This window comes from Alosa sapidissima, chromosome 13 (assembly GCF_018492685.1).
Source record: "Alosa sapidissima isolate fAloSap1 chromosome 13, fAloSap1.pri, whole genome shotgun sequence".
In the NCBI taxonomy this organism is placed as follows: Eukaryota; Metazoa; Chordata; class Actinopteri; order Clupeiformes; family Clupeidae; genus Alosa; species Alosa sapidissima.
In genome coordinates, this window is record NC_055969.1 from 17,065,342 (window position 1) to 17,086,484 (window position 21,143).

The following is a 21,143-nucleotide window of genomic DNA, read 5'->3' on the forward strand; positions in this document are numbered from 1 at the left end:
GCAACAAACAGCTAAAAACACCGCAACTTCCATCGCAATTTTTTAGAAAAGTTGTCGCGAAATCAGGCATTTTAGATCGCAACAATCACAAAAAATCCTCGCAAAATCCTGGAGGGACTGCTAATGAGCCTCTGGTCTAGGCTTTTTCACAAATGCAACCCGAAGTGACAAGTGACGAACTGACTTATTTTCAATGACACCTACCACATAAGGGTGAGAAACTGATGTGTGGGCTTATCCTAACAGACAGACCGCACTACTGTTGATACATTTTAACTGTACATTTTCGTGCAGAAGAACGTTATTTTGGGGTGCATTAAGAAAGGGGGCACAGTGAAGTGAACTACTTTGCACTCTGTTATGATACTGTCAGGTCTAGGGTAACACTATGGCTAATATATGCAACTTTTCATTTGCAGAATGAGAGAATTTGATGAGAGTGAGGCACTAACAGTTAAGAAAGTGGATGAGGGTTGTAAAACAAAGTGGAACTGGTCTTGGTTACAGGTTGAAACGGAGATTGAGGTCAAGACAGCCAAACACAAATTCAAAATGACTTTTTAAAAAGAAATGGAAAAAAAAAGGGACATGCTAAATGTACTTTCTGCATTAAAGAGATTAATTATGCTAACAAGGGAGTGCATGCTCTGTTGAATCACTGCCAGAGTGCTACACACACAGAGAGAGTGGCTACCATCATATCTACCCAAAGTGTGGCCCATCTCCTCTGTCAAGACAAGCCAGCTACCAGCCAAAGTCAGGCAGACAGAATAAGGGAAGGAACTGGGACAGTGTATTTTCATATAAAGAACATTTTTGTGTGAAGAGGGTGAGCCCTGGATGGCAGAGGTGGTGGCAAAATGTAATTATATAATATTTCCTGCGGGGGCGTGGGCTTCGATAATCTCACTCCTTTTTGACCATACCTCTGTTTGCATCCCTGCACGAGACACAAGAAAGGAAAAAGGGAATCCTTTTCATTAAATTGACTGAATTCTTGGGTTGGTCGTATTTGTTATGTTTACCACTGTTCTGCATCAACAAGGCAGAATGGAGAAAACTCAATGAGATGGCAAACAATACAATAGGAGTTATTAGGAAATATGTTAGAGCTGCATATTGTTAATGAAATGGGATACATTTAAATCCCACAGTATATAATGCAGTATCTACTCTTTTTAAATGTTTTAAGATGAAAATCCCCCACCTCCCCCAGAAAAGTACAGAAATATGATTTCAAAATTGGACATGATTAAGCCTTCTCTGCTGCAGAGACTGTTTCACTATTGAAGACTTGTATGTATTTTCTGTTGCAGTGTTATATTTTTGATGAGGCAAAGTTGATGTGATGACATGGACAGTCTGTTGAATGATTGTGTATGTGTATGTATAGGGAATGTACTGTATGTATAAATATGTATAAATGTCATTTATATAAAATATATAAATGACCTTCAAAGCTAAAGGAGCCATTCAAAAAGACAAAACAAAATATTCAGATACGCATATTTTATTAGGTAGGTTGCATTGTTACAGAATAGTCACATTAACCAGAATTATTCATCCAGATGAAAATGACATGGAACATAGAATCAGAGGGTTTACTCAGCAGCCTCTTTGCCCTTTAAAAACAATAAAAAAAAAAAGTTCACTAAAGATCAATGACTTTAGGATTTGTAATATTTATTTTAAAAATATTGATAAATAAATGGGAAACATTATCATACCTTGCCACCATCACGGCTCTTGGCCCTCAGCTTGTTGACCTGAGACTCAGCAATGTCAGCACGCTCCTCAGCCTCCTCCAGCTCATGCTGCACCTTCCTGAACTTGGACAGGTGGGTGTTGGCCTGCTCCTCCTGTTTGATATCAAATTGTAGTGCAATGAATGCAGAGAAACATAACAGCCAATCTACCATGTACCATGAGGAGCAAACATTTTCCTGTTTAGCCAAAACCAAAATGACTCACAGCTTCCTCAGACTGTCTCTTGTAGGCCTTGACCTTCAGCTGCAGCTTGTCAACCAGATCCTGGAGTCTGCTGATGTTCTTCTTGTCCTCCTCAGTCTAAAGAGAAAAAGTGTATCAAGTATCAAGAATACTCTTTGATTTGATATACATTTCTATATGAAGTGGAGAAATGTCTGTACCTGGTAGGTGAGCTCCTTCACCCTCCTCTCGTATTTTCGGACCCCCTTGACTGCGTCAACACCACGTCTCTGTTCAGCCTCGACCTCACCCTCCAGCTCACGAACCTTAACATGGGAAATGTTTCAATTTCAGCCACTGACCTTTATGTAGCTATCATGAGCTAAACACATGTTTTCAGTGTCATATTTTGCTGCCTACCCTGGATTCCAGTTTCTGGAGTTGTTTCTTTCCACCCTTCATGGCCAGATTCTCAGCCTCATCCAGGCGGTGCTGCAGATCCTTCACAGTGACCTCCAGGTTCTTCTTCATCCTCTCCAGATGAGAACTGGTGTCCTGCTCTTTCTTCAACTCCTCTGCCATCATGGCAGCCTAGATGATAAAATTGTGTATTTTAAATAGATGTATAGGTACTTCTGAATATAATGCTCCGGTTCTGAAGAAAAAAACATACATCAGTGATAGCTTTCTTGGCCTTGTCCTCAGCATTTCTAGCCTCCTGGACGATGTCATCAACCTCACTCTGGACCTGAACCAGGTCAGCCTCAAGCTTCTTCTTGGTGTTAATCAGACTTGTGTTCTAATTTGGAGAAACAGACAACCTCAGATGCAATTTTTAATGCTGGAACAGTTTGTTTAAAACATCAATTTGTGACAACTTGTGTTATTTTTTTACCTGGGAGTGCAAGAGGCCAACACGCTCACTGGCATCAACAAGCTCCTGTTCAGCCACTTTGCGGCCTCTCTCTGTCTGCTCCAGGGCAGCCCTGAGCTCCTCAATCTCAGCCACCATCAGGCCGTTCCTGCGCTCCACCATGGCAGCCTGCTCCTGCATGTCTTCCTGTCCTCGAACAGCATCATCAAGGTGCAACTGGGCATCCTGGAGGTTTTAAAAAGTATGTACACTACCTCAATATATGAAGCCTTGTTGCCATAATGTTTGGTGGCCAAATAAGAAAATACATGTAAAGTAATAAGTTACAAGGTTCTGTTATGGCTGACCTTGAGCTGACCCTGAATGGTCCTTAGGTGTTTCTGGGACTCAGCAGCCTGGCGGTTAGCATGGCTCAGCTGAACCTCCATCTCATTGAGGTCTCCCTCCATTTTCTTCTTGATTCTCAGGGCATCATTCCTGCTCCTGACCTCAGCATCCAAAGTGCTCTGCATGGAGTCAATCACCCTCTGGCTATTCCTCTTGATCTGCTCCATCTCTTCATCCTTCTCTGCAAGTTTCCTGTCAACCTCACCCTTGACCTGGTTCAGCTCAAGCTGGACACGAAGAATCTTGGACTCCTCATGCTCAAGAGTTCCCTAAATGAGAAAATGAAGGATTTAAAATTATTATTTTTTTACTTTCTGAAAAGTCACTTGTTTTTAATAATGCCAGCCTGGATTTCTACCTCAGCCTCTTCAAGCGCAGTCTGAATCTCAGCCTTCTCAGTCTCAACTGTCTTCTTGGCCTTCTCCAGCTCATGAATGCTCTTTCCAGTCTCACCGAGCTGCTCAGTCAGGTCCGAGATCTCCTCTGCAGAAATACATTTAGAAGACTTAATTTAACACAAAGTCAATCCCTCTCAATATGCCATTGTTTTTTTTGTTTTAATACCAGAACATATATATCTTAGTTTCTCTTGACATGGTTTGATTGGGAAGTATTTCATGATCATCTTGACTTACGTTGGAGGTTCTTGTTTTCCCTCTTCAGAGTTTCCAACTGGTCAAGAGCCTCCTCATAGGAGTTCTTCATCTTGAACAGCTCAGTGCTGAGAGAACGGGCCTCTTTCTGGGCACCCTCCAGCTCAGCCTGACCCTCCTCGTACTTCTGCTTCCACTCTGCCAGAACCTTTGAAAAGTAGTTTGTATCTTTGATCATTCACATCAAATACACTGTTACCAACATCTCATTGTACATGTACAAATATTTCTCTGAGATTATTTTGTTTTACCTAAATGTCCATATCTAAACAATGCTTTGGAGGTATTACCTTGTCAAAGTTCCTCTGCTTCTTGTCAAGATTGGCAGCCAGAGCGTTGGCTCTTTCTACATCAATCATGAGGTCCTCAACCTCACCCTGGAGTCTCTGTTTGGTCTTGTCCAGAGAGGCACACTTGGAGTTGATAGCCTCGATTTGCTCCTCAGCCTCCTGCAGACGCTGGGCAAGTTTTTTCCTGATAAAGCAATATATTTACATCAGATTACTTCATAGTTACCTTGGTTGTAGTACACAATATAATAATTCACATTGGCATTCTTTGTTTCTGTGCATCTTTGGTACATACTTGGACTCCTCAAGTTCTTCAGTGCGCTGGATGGCATCAGTTTCATACTTGGTCCTCCACTGTGCAACCTCGCTGTTGGCCTTGGACATGCCACGCTGCAGTTCAGCTTTAGCCTCCTGCTCTTCCTCAAACTGCTCCCTCAGGAGGTCGCAGTCATGGCGTGCAGACTGAACAGCATGGGCCAGGGCATTCTTGGCCTGTTTGGTACCAAGTAAGGATGTTTATAAAACCTTTCACATGAAGTGATCCACATACTACAATTGTTTTTATTTCATGCTCAGGTATCAGTACCTTGACTTCCTCTTCATTCAGTCTCTTCAGCTCCTCAATTTGCTGAGTGAAGGCTTGCTTGCTCCTGGTCAGCTGAGATACAAGAGCCTCTTTCTCTTCCACTTGGCGGCCAAGCTCTCCATTTTCAGTCTGAAGTCTTGCTTTCTGAGCACTGAGGTCATTGTTCTGGCGAGCACTCTCATCGCTCTTGGCCTTGACTTCACCCAGTTGGTCCTCAAGGGTGCGGCACATCTTCTCTAGGTTGGACTGTTAGTGAACAATAATAATGAGATCAAATTGTAGTCAGAGATTATGGAAAGATGAATGATAATAGATAAGCTAACCTTTGCCGCTTGCATACATATCATTTACCTTAGCCTTAGCAACAGCCTCCATATTGCTGGAGAGGTCGTCAATCTCCATCTTGAATTCACTCTTCTCCTTCTCAAGCTTTTGCTTGATACGCTGGAGGTTGTCGATCTGCTCTCCCAGCTCAGCCACACTGTCTGCCTGCTTCTTGCGGAGAGCTGCAGCAGTGGCTTCATGCTGCAGGGTGGACTCCTCAAGGTCACGACGCAGCTTCTGGAACTCAGCCTCACGCTTCTTGTTCATCTCAATTTGAGCAGCAGTGGCACCACCAGCCTCCTCAAGCCTCTCACTGATCTCCTCAAGTTCCCTGGAGAGATCAGCTCTCTGCTTCTCAACCTTGGCACGAGCGGCACGCTCAGCCTCAATCTCTTCCTCCAGTTCCTCAATGCGGGCCTGATGGTTTTTGTAAAGGATAAGTGAGATTTAAAAAGATCAGACAAATTATAAAAGTAGTATTTATGTAAAACAAACCTGAAGCTCCTTGATCTTCTTCTGAAGCTGAGCACCCAAGGATTGTTCATCCTCAATCTTGCTAAGAAGTTGGCTTGTTTCAAAGTCCTTCCTGTGTAAAGTGAAATAATTGTCAATGGCTAGTTACAGAAAAGGGTTGAGTGCTATTATGAGTAAAAGTTTGCATATAGTGTTGCTAATTGGAATTCTTCATTACTTCTTTAGCTTCTCCTCAGACTGCTGCTTGTCATTCTCCAGATCCATGATGTTCTCCTGGGACAACTTCAGGTCTCCCTCAAGCTTTCTCTTAGTTCTCTCAAGATCCATACGGAGCTTCTTTTCTTGCTCCAGGGAACCTTCAAGCTGCAGATTGAGTAACATTAAGTATTTAAGTGGCACAATGATGTCCATACATTTCTTTTAACTCTCAGGTTGTAAACTCACATCATCCACTTGTTGTTCAAGCTTAGTCTTGGCCTTAGTCAGAGTGTTGACTTTGTCTTCCTCTGCCTGAAGATCATCAAGAGTCTGCTGGTGTGCCTCTTGGAGTGCTTTCTTCTCCTTTGTCAGCTTACCAATGGACTCATCCTGAGCGGCCATCTCCTCTGTCAGGTTCTTGACCTGCACATAGAAAGTTTTATATATATTTATATTAAATATATCTATTGAACTTTATAAAGACTTCATATACAGTATTCTGTTTTTTTAAGAATGCAAACCTTGTTCTCAGTGGCATGTTTCTCCTTCTCCACTTTGGCCAAGGTGAGCTCCAGATCATCAATGTCCTTCTTGAGCTCAGAGCACTCATCCTCCAATTTCCTCTTCTTGGCAGTCAGCTCAGCATTGATTTCCTCTTCATCCTCCAATCTCTCGGTTGTCTCTTTGAGTTTGGCCTCAAGCTGGATCTTACTTTTGATGAGACCCTCACACCTCTCCTCAGCATCATTGAGACCCTCATTTCCCTATTGTAAATATAAGATGGAAGCATGACATCTGATTTGTATTGAAAACACAATGCTGAAACTGGGTAGTGGTATGATTGTGAATATTGAAATGGTACAATATACACTTACAGATGCCACTTGCAGCGCCAGGTCATTTCTCTCTTGCACCAGAGACACCATCTTCTCCTCAAGCTCCTTCTTCCTGGCCTCTACCTTGGCATGGACTTCTTTGAGTTTTCCATGCTCCTCCTTCAGGTTGGCCAATTCCTTTTCAGTTTCGGCACTCTGCAGCAGAGGCTTGATCTTGTAGTAAACCTTCATCCATGGCCAGGTCTTGACACTCATGAATGACCGTATATTGTACTGGATGGTGAAGATTGCTTCTCTGTAAAAGGTAAATGGTTTGAAAACACCTGGGTCAGTTGTGATGCTATATTTCATGTCAGATGATTTTTTAACATGATTACACCAAATACATCATACATTACCTCCTTTCCATCATCTTGACAAACTCCTTCCTCATCAGGTATGCACGGCAGAGAGCCTGAGTCATTGTGACCAGGTTAGCCAGTTTCTCATCTCGCATCTCCTCAAGGTCACCCAGCAGACCAGCTTTGAAGAACACCTGAGGGATGAATGAAAATATAAGCATCTATTTGACACAGAAAAGTTAGTTTACTCATGAGACATAGACAATAGATTGCATGAAACCTATCTACCTTTGTGTGTCCAAACATGTATTGCGTGTGATCAACATCAATCGATCCCAATAGCTTCTCAGAAGCCTTCTTGTTATCAATGAAGTGGCCGTCAGGGATGACACTGGCATTCAGCACTTTGTATCTGGATAGAATAAATAAATGTCCATATAGAGCATTACTTTTCCGTCTATACAGGGCAGTATTAAATATGTGTAATACTTTGTTGGCTTTCTACTCTACCTCTGCTTGAAGTCAGCATAGAGGATTCTGCTTGGGAAACCCTTTCTGCAGATTCTGATACCCTCCAGCACACCATTGCACCTGAGCTGGTGGATGACCAGGAAGTTCTGCATATAACCTGTGAAATACATGTCATGAGATCTTCTATTCTCAATGTAACACATGAATAATACACACATCTTTATTGACTACCAAATGCCCTTTACCTGGTTTCTTAATTTCATTTGGAATCAGACAACGCACAAAGTGGGGATGGGTGCTCCTCAAGTTGGTCATCAGTTTGCCCAAGTTCTCCTGTTGAGATAAGAAAGCTATTAAAACATCCCCTCACCTTTCTTTAGGATGATTGATGTGTTTGTTATTGGTTTAATATACATACCCTGAACTGTGATGACACAGTTTGCATGGAGCCACCCTTCTTCTTACCACCCTTCTTAGCGCCACCAGCAGGCTCTGTTGAAATACAAACAGGTGAAAAAATTGACAGTTGAGTAACATGCACAGAAAGTTTATAGAATGGATATAGAGCTCAATAGTCCTGGAAGTAAGAATTCAATACACTGTTGAGCCCTATTCCTGTATTGGCTTATGTAGATTTTTGTTACCTTCAACAACAGGTGGGTACAGGACAGGCAGGAGTTTAACTCCCGACTTCTGGTACAGCTGTATAACAGAATCGTTCAGTGGATCCTTGTTCTTGTCCAGCCACCCAGAAACATTGTAGTCCACAGTGCCGGCATAGTGCACCAGGGAGAAGTGGGCCTCAGCCTTGCCTTTAGCAGGCTTGGGCTTCTCAAAGGCCTTATTTTTGCCAAGATGCTGGTCATACAGCTTGTTCTTGAAAGTGGTGTCAGAGGCCTTGGGGAACATGCACTCCTCTTCAAGAATGGCAAAGATTCCCATAGGCTGTTGGAAAAATGAGCTTAGTTTTAAAAGTGAATATTATAAAACAATACAAATCTAGCACCAGGCTCATTTGACTGATTAAAACTGACCTTCTCAATGAGCTCAATGCAAGCGGCTAAGTCCATGCCGAAGTCAATGAAATCCCATACAATGCCATCTTTCTTGTACTCCTCTTGCTCCAGAACGAACATGGTGTGGTTGAAGAACTGTTGCAGTTTCTCATTGGTGAAGTTGATGCACAGCTGTTCCATGCTGTTGTACTGTGATTGAAAAATAGTTTGTAATATGAATGCCCCCTACTGAAATTATTCTACATTGTGGTGTGAGTGAAAAATGGTGTTAACTTATGCTTACATCAAAAATCTCAAAGCCAGCAATATCCAGCACACCGATATAGAACTGCCTTGGCTGTTTAGTGTCCAGCATCTGGTTTATACGGATGACCATCCACAAGAACATCCTCTCATAGATGGACTTGGACAAGGCCGACACTGCGTTATTGACCTGAAACAGAATATTCAAGCAGTGGTCATCCTATGCTCAGAGATCAAAAAGTAAAATGCTTATAGATAAAAGCAGGTCAGTTTACTACTAGTAATTCCGTCCAAATATTTCCAAATGGTTTGCGATCTTAAGTGAACTTTTTAGTGACTAAAATAATACCTGTGGCACAGTCTGACCCTTGGTGACATACTCATTTCCGACTTTCACTCTTGGGTAGCACAAAGCCTTCAGCATGTCAGCGGAGTTCAGGCCCAGGAGGTATGCGACTTTGTCAGCACCTTAACAAAGTGCAACAGTGAAGCATTTTGGTGGTTTGAAATTTATAGCAACCAATTTCATACTCCACACTCTAAACAAATTTGGGACAAGTTTGTCCACCTCAATCTCCTCCCTAAATCAAAACATTTGTTGAGATAGTGTTAGGTTAAAGGCTATATGTCTCACATAAAAACAGAAAGGTATCTGAGTGACCATTGATTTGTAAATGTTTGTCTTTAAATGAAGATAGATCATTTCTTAATCCAGAGGGAAATTTAGAATATGAATATACATGAATATTCCAGATAGGCATGTGTTTACTAGATATCAGTCATACAGTATTTAACTTTAATTTAACATAATAAAATTACCTCAATAACTAAGAGTACCTTGTAGTTATTACTAGAACTGACTGATTCAGTATAATGTTGTAACCTACTCTCAGTGTCATCAGGCTCAGCCTGCTCCTCGCGCTGCTTCTGTTTGAACGACATGTTGCCATGATGGAGCACAGCACCAGTCAGCTTGTAAATGGTGACTTTCTCCTCTCCAGTGAAACCCAAGATGTCAATGGCATCCTAGAATGGTGAATTATTTGATTATTTTAAAGCTATCTTCAAGAAATTGAAGAGGGAAAAACACATTATTGGAAGGCTTACATCTGTGGCATCCAACTCCTCTTTGTCATTAATGCTCGCCACAGTGATCTGACCCTGACTGCACATTGGGAAGTCATAGGGGTTGGATGTGATGAGGGACATTTCTGTTGGGATTAAAAAATTAGTTTACAAATTCAGAATTACATGTATTGATTGAACGTTTGGTAAAATTATTAACCTTACCTATAATTTCAGGCTTGTGGTTGGTCATCATCTGGAAGAAGATGTGGTAGCCTCTCTCATCAGGAAGCTGGAATGTCACTCTAGACTTCTCCAGCAGGTCTTTTTACGCAGGGAAGGATGTATTTTCATTTGATACATTGAAGGCAATAAAAGAACATTTCTACTGGGAACAATTATACTTACAAGTCTCAATATCAGCACTAGCCAGTTTTCCAGTTGTGGCAAAGTGAATTCTGATGAATTTTCCCTGTTTGAGATAACATTTTGACATAAATGTATTCATTTAGCTCATACCTTTAACCAAAGCAGGTTACAAATTAGGGAAATATTCACGTATGCAATAAATATTCAAATATTCAGTAATAGATCTAAGAGTAACAATAAATATTGCCTTTACTAACACAAAAAGCAAAAGATGATACTGTAGAGGTTTAGACATTGGAGGATGTTTTTCGAAATACATAGGCCTACTAATAGATATAAAACAAAGTGCATGATAAATTTGATTTTAAAGAAAAACCCTAAGAAGTCAATTCTATCTAAAAACAAACAAAAAAAAACATGTAAGAGATTAGATGAGAAACTAAACTTACAAAACGTGAAGAGTTGTCATTCCTCACAGTCTTGGCATTACCATAAGCCTCCAGCAGTGGGTTGGCAGCAATAATCTGGTCTTCAAGAGAGCCCTGCAAGTCAATAGATACATTGTTATTGAACTTAATGTCTGTGTTGCTATGTGATAATTAGCCTATAAATATGTAAGGGGTCCTCTACCTTAATTTTTCCACTGCTGCCGGCTGATGCCTCTGACTTCTTCCCACTAGACACTGCAATTGTTGCAAAGTACTGGATGACACGTTTGGTGTTTACAGTCTTGCCAGCACCAGATTCTCCGCTGTATTTTAACAGAAGATATTGCAATTTTCTATATCATATTTACAAGTTAAGTCAATTTTATTTATATAGCGCATTTCATACACAGAGGTCATTCAATGTGCTTTACATACAGTAAACAAAAGCAAACAGTAATAACAAATAAAAGCATGGAAGGGCAATAGTCAAAGAATAGTTTAAAAGGTAAAGATCATAATAAAAAAAGAAAAACATAAAACACACAAGGTAAAATCATTTAAAAAGAAATAATAATTAATAAGAATACAGAAGATAATGTAAAGGTTTAGCCTTTTAATAATGTAAAAAGTTTTAAGGGATGCATGGACACTTACGTAATCAGGACAGACTGATTCTCTCTGTCTGTGAGGCAAAACACAAATTGACATGAATGGTTCATTTTACATAAATGAGTCAAATATTATAATGTCTTATTCAGTGATTGATTTAAAACTGAAAGCATACCTTGGAGCATGAACTGAAATGCGTTGTCAGAGACAGAGAAGATGTGGGGTGGGGCCTCCACACGCTTCTTGCCTCTGTAGGCATCCACCACTTCTTGATCGTATACTGGGAGCCACTTGTAGGGGTTCACAGTGACACAGAAAAGTCCAGAGTAGGTCTAGAATGAAGAAATAAAGAAGATTGTTTTTTCAGCTTTTCAAATGAATTTTATTTTCTTAATTTGTTTAAAAGTGTAATACTTACATAGATCATCCATGCTGCATAACGCTCTTTGAGGTTATACAGGACAGAGGCTTCATTGAGGTGGGTCATCATGGCCATGTCCTCAATTTTGTCGTATTTGGGAGGATTTAAGGGGAAGATTTCGTCTTCCTTCACTGTCTTTTCCTAAAACCAATGTAGAAAACAGCTTTAACAAAGAGATGTATTCAATAAACCTTCTGTGAAAGTGTAATTTTAAATTCAGAACAATTTCAACACCCTTGCTAAAGTACCTCCTTGGTTTCAAGCGTTTCAACAACAACTTTGCCGCCTTCCTTCTTTTTAATTGTACCCTTGACGTACAAGTCCTCTTTATCAACCACAAAGCAAGCAGTTTTTGCATCAAAGGGCCTGGTTTGGGCTTCAAGTCTCTCCCTCTCAGGCTTACGAAGGTAGATGGCAGCTGCGCCATACGCAGCCATATCACCGTCCGCCATGGTTGCTGGTTACTGCATTAATCATAAACATGAACAGCAGACAGTTTTCAACATACAATGGTTTTCATAATCAGACATGCACAGACACGGTACTGTAAATAAAGTTATTGACAGTCATTAGTGGACAAAACATGTACAGTTCATCAGCTCATAAGTTTACATACCCTGTACATACATGCTAATGTTGACTAAAAAGAGGAATGAAAAATAATCTTTTGGAAATTCTTTGTGAATGAATAATGTATCGAATATAAATAAATGTTCTTCTTTAAAATACAATTTAAAATATGTTAAATTCCCAGGCAGATGTTTTATTTCTAAAGGCCAGTTATTTCATGGATCCAGGATACTATGCATCCTGATAAAGTTCCCTTGGCCTTTGGAATTAAATTAGCCCCTCATCATCGCATACCCTTCACCATACCTAGAGATTGGCATGGTTTTATTTCAGTTAGCCTATTAGCTGGTTTGATTTGCACTGAGAGATGATCTTATGGAAAGTACCCCATGCCAATCGTGAAATATGGTGAAGGGTATGTGATGATGTGGGGCTATTTTAATTGTGAAGGCCTTAAAGTCATAAATAGTGACATTAGGTAATTAATGGTGTAGGCAGAGGTTAAATTTGGCCGGGGCTGTCAGATAAGTGGTCGGGTCTCCTGGTCTGCGCAGCAGATCTACTGCGCTGCAGTTGCAGCAGATCTAGGCAGTCTTGTATTTATATAGCATAGGCCATCACGAGTAATGCTACCTTACTCATTTACTCCTTTCCCATTGAATATCTATGTTGTTTTATAACACAACAATTGAAATAATTCTGCCTAAAACAACTAGTTCAAATACTTTTTCAGTAGCCTTTTTCTGTTGCAATTTGACGCATTGGATGGCTATCTCGCCTCAGGTTATTGGTGTGTTGGTTGTGTTTTTCTTTCTTATTAATAACCTGATGAAATTTAGACATATCGTTAAAAAACAGAAGAGCTCCGTTAAGATCTCCAACATTCTCGTTATTTTAGCCTAACAATTCTAAATGCACCTTGCGCAATGGGCCGCGGGCGTACCAGGAGGTTCTAATCAAATCAGACCAGGTAGGCTCAATTCCACTCTCTCTATGAAGCTGCACAATGAAGTTTAAACATGACAGTCTTATTATCCTATTGAAGACTAAATGTTTGATCAATTTACTTTAGACCTTACAGTTGTTCAAAGCATCAGGCTTGCCTGGTGTCCCTTTAATGTGATCTTATCTGTTCTTATAAAATACCCCAGAGAGAAAGTAAAATGAGAATACATCCAAAGGTAGGCCTACATTCAAAAATGTATGCCACACCAGCAGACTGCAGCTGCCAGATCAATCCATGACCCTTTGGGTCTGAGCATCCCTCCCCACACACACACACACACATAGGCATATTGGATACAAACTGCATAGACTGAATATCTCTATACAAATAAGACTTTAAAAGGAGGTACACCTGTTGTAGCAATAATAATCAGTAAATGCCATCTAAAAGATTTACTTCACTAGAATGCAAGTAGCTTGTTTTAATCGTTTAGCTGTTCAGATAAATCAGATGTACTGTAAATCAGATGTGCCTTACCTTTTCCTCCCAAAAGAAGACGAAATTTCCACAGTTGTTATGAGTATCTAAAATGATGAAAACATATAAAGACAAGTATTTTAGTAGTGTAGTAATCTTAAGTGTAGTTTCCACCTCTTTTCTGTGTCTGTGAAAGACTTACTGTGCACTGGAACCCCCCTGCAGTCCTCCCATACTCCCAGCAGGTCCTTATATTGGCTGCATTCTGTCAACTAAGCAGAGCTCTAATAAGGCAAGGTGTGTTTGGATCTATTTAAAGTTTTTGCGGCTCACTTTGTGAAATGACTTTGTGTGTATTTTAACCAATTTATATATGGGATATATTAGGATTTTTAAAAGTTGGAAAAAAATGGAAAGATAAGTCAATAGAAGTGGCACATTGAGCAAGTGATACAAATGCAATTGTTATCATATATCCTAATTAAAGAGTAATGCCTGCCCCATAAGTCTGTTAATCTATATGCATTTGTACTTTTATGGCTGAGGGCTCGTCAATTTGTGTGGTAACTGAGTTTTCAGTGGTTTGTAAATATCAGTTTACTAAAGGTTGTTTCCCTTAGATTTGTGGGCTTCCTGAAATGGCATGTAATTAATATGTCCTTCAGATATGAATGTTCTGTATTCTATGCCCACCACACAGGTATTCATATATGTAGCATGTGTCACAAGAGGCACTGATAGAACAAGTAAATATTAGGGCAGCATTTCAAAAGTGAAGTGCACCGCAGTTATGATGTTTTATGGTGTTCATTGACAAAGTTGTTGTAAGCTCTCTAGATGCCTGGACACACTGCATTACCAAAAGTATAAAATAGACATAACAGTAAAGAAATCAAAGCTTAAATGTAGGTATCACAAGTCATAAGAAGCAATACTTTCTTATGTACTTTTTTAACCTTGTGACACTATAAATACAAATTGTGACACTATACAATATATTAATTGGGCCCCTCAGTCATATACCATGGGTTATGTTATTAACCCCTGATATCTTTATGAGGTCATGATGTGATGTTTATTTATTTTTTAGAACATAGAGAAAAAGCTTATGTAAGAAGCATCAGGAATGTGTTGTATTTCTCACAATTGTATACACAATCTTTGATGCACAACTCTAGTACACGCTGGAAAACAGAAGATAGTGGATAGTGTGTTGAGGTGCATTCCTCAGGGCTGGGATCCTTGTAGCAGCTGTCAAAAACAGCAGCAGTGTGAGGCCGACATCTGACTGACTGTCAGACTGTAGTCTGACATCTGAAGACAGATCCATATATGAGATGTGCACTCTCACTCAGCTGAAAGGAGCCAGTTTAGATGAGTGGTGCTTACAGTGTTTGTTCATGTTGCTGAAAGATCTAGCAGACTGGAGAGTATGCAGACTTGGCTTCAAAAAGGGAGGTTGTGTACAATGAATGTTTGAAAGGTGACAAAAACATTGATATTGCTTGGTTACATATACCCCAGATGATTAATGGACTATCTACAGTATATCAAGGTCCAACATGGGCAGTGTACATAATGTAGGTGCACATTTCACTGACATGGGTGTCTGACCAGTGATCCTTATGGCTGCTGGGGATTTTTAAAGCACTTTCAGTTACTCATTTAAGTATATTTTATAATCAGCCACAGTAAAACTTGTTCATACACCAAGCAAGTATTTAACCCTCATGTTATCCTTGGGGTCAATTTGACCCCAAGCAACGTTTAACATCATAAATATATGGTTCACTTTTCTTTTTTTTTTTTCCAAGGTTCATTAAGGGGTGTGGGGGGGTGGGATTGTTTTGTAGGGCTTTTGATGGTGGTTATTACTCTTGTTAAGTACCTGTCACAAAAAAACTGGGTAACAATATTAATTATAATCATTTTCTGAGGGTTTATTTAGCTGGGGTCAAATTGACCCCAAGGATAAAGAGTGTCGGTAAGATGAGGATAACACAAGGGTTAAAGGCTAACATACAACTAGGATTTCTAAGAATAACCGTGAACCGTTTTAATGTGATTTAACAGTACACATACCCAATGCTATTAATAGCTGCTCTTTAGAAAATATATGGACTCTCTGCCCATAATAGGCATTTTAGAAATCACTCCCACCATTTCTCAGCCATTCAGGAGGCACCTCAAACTCAGATAAGGGCTCTGTTTGAAACGGAAGGCAGCAGCTTACAAGGCTCACGTTTCTCAAAGTTCGCAGTTCGCAAGGCTGGTGGTATGCAATGCCTCAAAGTCACACTTGCAGTCATACTTCGTGTTGCTACTAACACTTCACCAAATTATAAAGCATCAGGGATGTGTCATTAAAAATGTATTGCCAATATGTTTGTGTCATACAAATTGCACATCACTGATGAGATGCTGAATGGAGAAGAACAAACAACAGGACTGAACCAAAGATATCAGACAGATTAAACATAAACATGGCACTGTCTATTATGCTTAATTCTAGGTGCTGAATACTATGTTACAGTCTTTAATCCACTCTGGGGCTTTCACCTCTCTCCTTGGGTGGGCCCTCTGTATCCACCCCCCCCCCCCCGCCCTTCTTCTGGCTCTGCTGTCTGTTCCGTGTCCTCCACGGCTGGTGGTGGGGCTTGTATCTCTGGGAGGGGTCTGAGGTGTGCTTTGTTTCTCTTCAACTCTTCTGAGTCTGTTTCCACTACATACGAGCAGGGAGTGTCTGCTTTTCTAAGCACTGTGGCAGATTCTTTTGTATTTGTGATCGAGACTCTGCCTGCTTTTAGCTCAGGTCTCACAGTAGCTTTGTGTCTGTGATTAAAGTGAACTGTCTGTTTGTGTTTCAGTTGCAAAGGCCTTCCTGTTTGGCCATTGAGGTTTGAGTTGAACAGGTGAGACTGGCAATGGTGAACAGTTTTCACAGCCCTCTCTGCCTCTCCATTGCTCTGTGCAAAATATGGGCTGCTCACATGTCTGAAATCAGAGTCTGTGGCAAATGAGGAGAAAGAGCCTGAAGAAAACTGAGGGCCATTATCAGTTATTAGTACTTTAGGAACCCCATTGATAACTCCTGCTAATGTGCTTGTTGGGGTTTTAATTACTTCAATGTATCTAGAATAGTCATAGTCATGGTCATAGTCAAGTTTATTTATATAGCACAATTTAAAACAACCTGTGGTTGACCAAAGTGCTAAAAATAAAATAAAAACAGATAAATAAATAGTTAATATAAGACAAAATGAATCAAGACACACAAAAAAAAACACAACAGGAAAATAAAACTAAAATAATATGTACATATATATAGCCACAATATAGCCATATTACATTCCACAAATCGTTAAGCCATTAATAGCATATGTTCTTTTAACTTGGCTTTAAAAGCACCAATAGTTGGTGTAGATCTAATGTGAAAAGGGAGGTTGTTCCACAACTTGGGCTCAGCTACTGAAAAAGCACAGTCACCTCAGAGTTCTGGGAGGGCAGTGAAAGTGTACAAGCTCACTTAGGTATTGGGGAGCTTGTCCATTTAAAGCTTTAAAGACAAAAAGAAGAATTTTGTAATCTACTCTAAATTTCACTGGTAGCCATTGCAGAGATTTCAAAACTGGAGAAATATGTTGTGTCTTTTTAGACTTGGTGAGCAGCCTTGCAGCTGCATTTTGCACCATCTGAAGTCGGGATAGAGTGGACTGAGTGACACCAAAATAAAGGGAGTTACAGTAGTCCAGGCGGGATGAAATAAAGGCATGGATCAATATCTCAAAGTCTTTGAAAGAAAACATAGGTTTGGCTTTACTTAAGATTCTAAGGTGGTAAAAAGATGACTTGACAACAGCATTAATTTGTTTCTCAAATTTAAAATCAGGGTCAAGTAGAAAGCCAAGATTTCTTGCATAAGGTTTTACAAATCTGGCAAAAGACCCTAGTTCACTAATTGCATTGTTTGCAGCTTCATGTGAACCAAAAAATAGAATTTCTGTTTTGGATTCATTCAGTTTTAAAAAATTGGTCGACATCCATTGTTTAATCTCTTTTAGGCAATCAAGCAATGGGTTTAGAGCACCAGAGGAACCACATTTAAATGGGAGATACAGTTGTGTATCATCCGCATAGCAATGATAGCATATACCGTGCTTTTTCATAATTTGAATGAGTGGCAACATGTACAGTGAGAATAAAATACAACTAAGCCCTGATCCCTGTGGAACACGATAAGATAAGGGGGCAGATGAAGATGAAGTATCATTGAAAGAAACTGAAAAGGTTCTTCCCTCTAAGGAGGCAAACCATTTCAGTGCAGTTCCTGAAATTCCAACCCAGTGCTCAAGGCGCTCTAAAAGAATGCAGTGATCTACAGTGTCAAAGGCGGTGCTAAGATCTAGCAGCATACAGTAAGTAATGCACAGTTCTTTGCATCCACTGATAGTAACAAGTCGTTAGTGACTTTAATTAAAGCAGATTCCGTGCTGTGTTTAGGTCGGAATCCAGACTGGAAGATGTCTAACATCTCATTCTCTGATAGAAAGGATTGGAGTTGTTGAAAGACAACCTTTTCTAGGATTTTAGAAAGAAAGGGCAATTTTGAGATGGGTCTATAATTGTTTAAGTCAGTGTCATCAAGCTCTGGCTTTTTAAGTATACAGGGCTGCACTATTGCATGTTTAAAATGAGTTGGTACTTGGCCAGAGATGTGATGAATTGACAATAGAGAGGATGGAGGGACCCACACTCTCAAATGCCCCTTGGTGGAATACAGTTGAGTGGATAAGAGGAGGGCTTTAGATTAAATACAACTTGTTTCAGGTGTGACAAGGAAATGGGTACTGTACAAAGCTAAGTAAGGAGGCTGTGATCACTGGAGGAGTTTCTAGATATACATGTGCATCAAACGTAGATACTTGGTCACGTATATTAGAAATCAAGGAAATTACCATAGTTCAAAGAAGGAGCAGTATTTGCAGTTTCCTTGGGACTGATTAAGGATTTTAAAGTGCTGAAAAGAACCTTAGGCTGGTGACTATGTTTAGCTATAAGATCAGCAAAATATTTCTCTCTAGCAGATTTAACAGCCTTCTGAAACACAGTTAGGGAGTGTTTAAAACAGTCATAAGATATTTGCAGCTTATCTTTCTTCCATTTTCTCTCAGCCCTTCTACAAGCTCTTCTGAGCATTCTGGTTGTGTCATTAAACCAAGGTTGTGGTTTGGCTCTAGGTCTAATGCATTTAAGTGGGGCTAAAGAATCAAGAATCAACTGACAGGAGGTGTTGAAAACATTTACAAGCCAATCTGGGCTGGGATCATTTAGAGGGTTCTCAAGAATGATGGTAGAAGGGGCAGACTTGAAAACACTAGCAAAATTGGTTACGTCATGTTGTTAATAACACGTGAATAACGTGGTGGAGGACGGCTTTTCTTAATAAGACCTGGGATATTCACGTGAAAGTCAATTGGCATATGATCAGAAATACAGGTGGAGACAATGTTCAGATCATTAACGTCAAAACCATACGATAGAACCAGGTCAAGTGTGTGCCCACGTATGTGAGTTGGACCGGAGACTGACTGGATCAAATCAAAGGCTTCAATTAAATTATTGAAGTCCGACAACATAGGTTTATCAGGACAACACACATGTATATTAAAATCTCCCACAATTAGAACCCTTTCCCAGTTTGCCATAATCATACCAAGGAAGTCAGAAAAGTCTTGAATGAAACTGGTGTTTGGTCTTGGAGGCCTTTTAGTAGAATACTCTACTAACCTCTGAGGGTATCATTGGTTCTGGGCGAAGTGGTTGATTTTTAGCACATACTTCACACTGGGCCACCATTCTTGTGATTTGAGCACCCAGTCCCAGCCACCACACTGACTGTTGGACCCTCAGCCTGCATTTGGTTGTCCCCATACAGTATGTTCCTTGTGTAGTCTGGACAGCATTTCCTTCTGTAATGTCTCTGGTATAACCATGGGCGTACAGTAGATTTGCGTGGGGACCGAAGGACGTGTCCACACCAATGTCAAATTACGACTGAAATGTCCCCACCAATATTCAGGTTGAAATGGGGAAAAAAGCGCTCACATGCGGTAGAAAGGGTTAAATAATTTCCCACTTCAGTGCTGCCTCCCAAAATACGTCTTTGAGACAGGTCTGTTTTTTGATTGGCTTAGCTTCCTGTATGCTGTTGATTCAAAGTTTTTGGCACTCTTGGCTGCAAAGATCTTAACTCTATAATATTTGCTTGGCTGTCGATTCGAGGATGTCGGGCAAAAAAAGAAAGGTGGAGGACATCAGAAGCTATTTCAGGAAACAAAGTCTAAGTCATAATATTATGTGCTAGTTCAAGGCATACTTAGTACAAATTTAGTTTACAGTGCTATGTAGCAAAGGGATGGAAATTAGCACCCGCCACCAGCCAAATGCTTACCAGCCACTGTGGCGGTTAAGATAGCATGCCCCAAATATAGTCAGATACGGTGGAATTTTCATAGGCCCTGACGGTTAAGAATAAGAAAGTGTCTCGTACGCATCATGTAATGTGCAGTAGCCTATAAGGGTAAATCACACTGATTTGAAGTTACCTACTAGCTGCAGTTTCTTGGCAGTTTCCCCATAGCATGTCGCAGCGCATCACTTAACTCCCCGAGGAGTATAGGCTACTCATCACACATGTGTCACATGAAAGAGCCTTTTCTCAGCTTTTAAACAGTGCTAGCCACTATTTGCTGTATAAATGGTTCACCAGGAAAATAACTTTTGAGAAAATACATTTTTTAAGAGATTTAATAATTATTCAGTTACACTTTACTTGACAGTATCGACATTAGAGTGACATGACACTGTCATGAATGTGTCATAAACAAGTCATAAACGTTTATGACATAACGCTTCTGTTATTAAGTGACATTTGTTTTTTGTCATAACAAATTAGGGTTAGGATTAGGCTTAGTTTTAGGGTTAGAGGTTAGGATTAGGGTTCATGTGTCATGACAGTGTCATGTGTTCATGACCAGTGTTGCCACAGTTACCTTGAAAAAGTAATCTGATTACTGATTACTCCTTTAAAAAGTAACATAGTTACTTTACTGATTACATGATTTTAAAACTAACTAAGTTAGATTACAAGTTACTTTATAAGTTACTTTCAGCAGCTGCCGACAACACCCCCACCGCCTCAACATAAAAATGATAACCGGTTTTGCCAATACTCACTATACTGGAATTGCATTTTAACAGTAATGCCAACAATGTATAGCAGACATCCCAACCTAACCTACTTGCAGATGTTTGTTCAACTAGATGTACCGCAGAGCGGTACAAAATATGACCGCCGCCCAGTCCAGCACATGTTTTCCACAAAAATAAGTCACGCTGAAAGGCATATATGATGAACTGTCTCACTGAATTGCATTATGCACACTCAATTCTCACTGGTATCTGCTAGACAACAAGTACCAAAAAATTATTAGTTCATAGATTTCACATGTAATATACATTTTATACAACCCCACCCCCATCTTGCCTGTTCATAATTCTGAGAAATTCTTGAATTGTGTGCATGTGTGCGTGTACATGTTCATGTTTATGTGTGTGTGTGTGGGTGGGTGTGTGT

At 40.1% G+C, this 21,143-nt stretch overlaps 1 protein-coding gene across 3 annotated transcripts in view; it reads right to left on the reverse strand.

The window, feature by feature from the left end:
* Window positions 1-1,511: 1,511 nt before the first annotated feature.
* The window catches only part of LOC121680844 (myosin heavy chain, fast skeletal muscle-like), a 145,389-nt gene continuing 125,757 nt past the window's right edge, over window positions 1,512-21,143 (reverse strand). For 2 of the 3 annotated variants that reach the window (XM_042060393.1, XM_042060392.1), the window contains exons 2-39: window positions 11,763-11,978; window positions 11,512-11,655; window positions 11,269-11,425; window positions 11,139-11,166; window positions 10,687-10,807; window positions 10,506-10,598; window positions 10,096-10,159; window positions 9,913-10,011; window positions 9,730-9,833; window positions 9,510-9,648; window positions 8,972-9,090; window positions 8,663-8,812; window positions 8,398-8,568; window positions 8,008-8,308; window positions 7,782-7,855; window positions 7,609-7,696; window positions 7,403-7,520; window positions 7,181-7,304; window positions 6,950-7,086; window positions 6,591-6,846; window positions 6,237-6,479; window positions 5,962-6,138; window positions 5,735-5,880; window positions 5,539-5,629; window positions 5,071-5,460; window positions 4,720-4,965; window positions 4,429-4,625; window positions 4,134-4,317; window positions 3,826-3,991; window positions 3,549-3,673; window positions 3,151-3,459; window positions 2,825-3,028; window positions 2,603-2,728; window positions 2,350-2,520; window positions 2,151-2,255; window positions 1,972-2,067; window positions 1,728-1,859; window positions 1,512-1,622 (exon numbers count right to left, since the gene is read on the reverse strand). In XM_042060393.1, coding sequence (XP_041916327.1) covers window positions 1,602-1,622; window positions 1,728-1,859; window positions 1,972-2,067; window positions 2,151-2,255; window positions 2,350-2,520; window positions 2,603-2,728; window positions 2,825-3,028; window positions 3,151-3,459; window positions 3,549-3,673; window positions 3,826-3,991; window positions 4,134-4,317; window positions 4,429-4,625; window positions 4,720-4,965; window positions 5,071-5,460; window positions 5,539-5,629; window positions 5,735-5,880; window positions 5,962-6,138; window positions 6,237-6,479; window positions 6,591-6,846; window positions 6,950-7,086; window positions 7,181-7,304; window positions 7,403-7,520; window positions 7,609-7,696; window positions 7,782-7,855; window positions 8,008-8,308; window positions 8,398-8,568; window positions 8,663-8,812; window positions 8,972-9,090; window positions 9,510-9,648; window positions 9,730-9,833; window positions 9,913-10,011; window positions 10,096-10,159; window positions 10,506-10,598; window positions 10,687-10,807; window positions 11,139-11,166; window positions 11,269-11,425; window positions 11,512-11,655; window positions 11,763-11,966 — 5,820 coding nt within the window. In that variant the 5' untranslated portion in view covers window positions 11,967-11,978 and the 3' untranslated portion in view covers window positions 1,512-1,601. Of the gene's footprint in view, window positions 1,623-1,727; window positions 1,860-1,971; window positions 2,068-2,150; window positions 2,256-2,349; window positions 2,521-2,602; window positions 2,729-2,824; window positions 3,029-3,150; window positions 3,460-3,548; window positions 3,674-3,825; window positions 3,992-4,133; window positions 4,318-4,428; window positions 4,626-4,719; window positions 4,966-5,070; window positions 5,461-5,538; window positions 5,630-5,734; window positions 5,881-5,961; window positions 6,139-6,236; window positions 6,480-6,590; window positions 6,847-6,949; window positions 7,087-7,180; window positions 7,305-7,402; window positions 7,521-7,608; window positions 7,697-7,781; window positions 7,856-8,007; window positions 8,309-8,397; window positions 8,569-8,662; window positions 8,813-8,971; window positions 9,091-9,509; window positions 9,649-9,729; window positions 9,834-9,912; window positions 10,012-10,095; window positions 10,160-10,505; window positions 10,599-10,686; window positions 10,808-11,138; window positions 11,167-11,268; window positions 11,426-11,511; window positions 11,656-11,762; window positions 11,979-13,567; window positions 13,615-21,143 lie in introns of those variants that run through there. The other variant, XM_042060391.1, reaches the window with a different exon arrangement.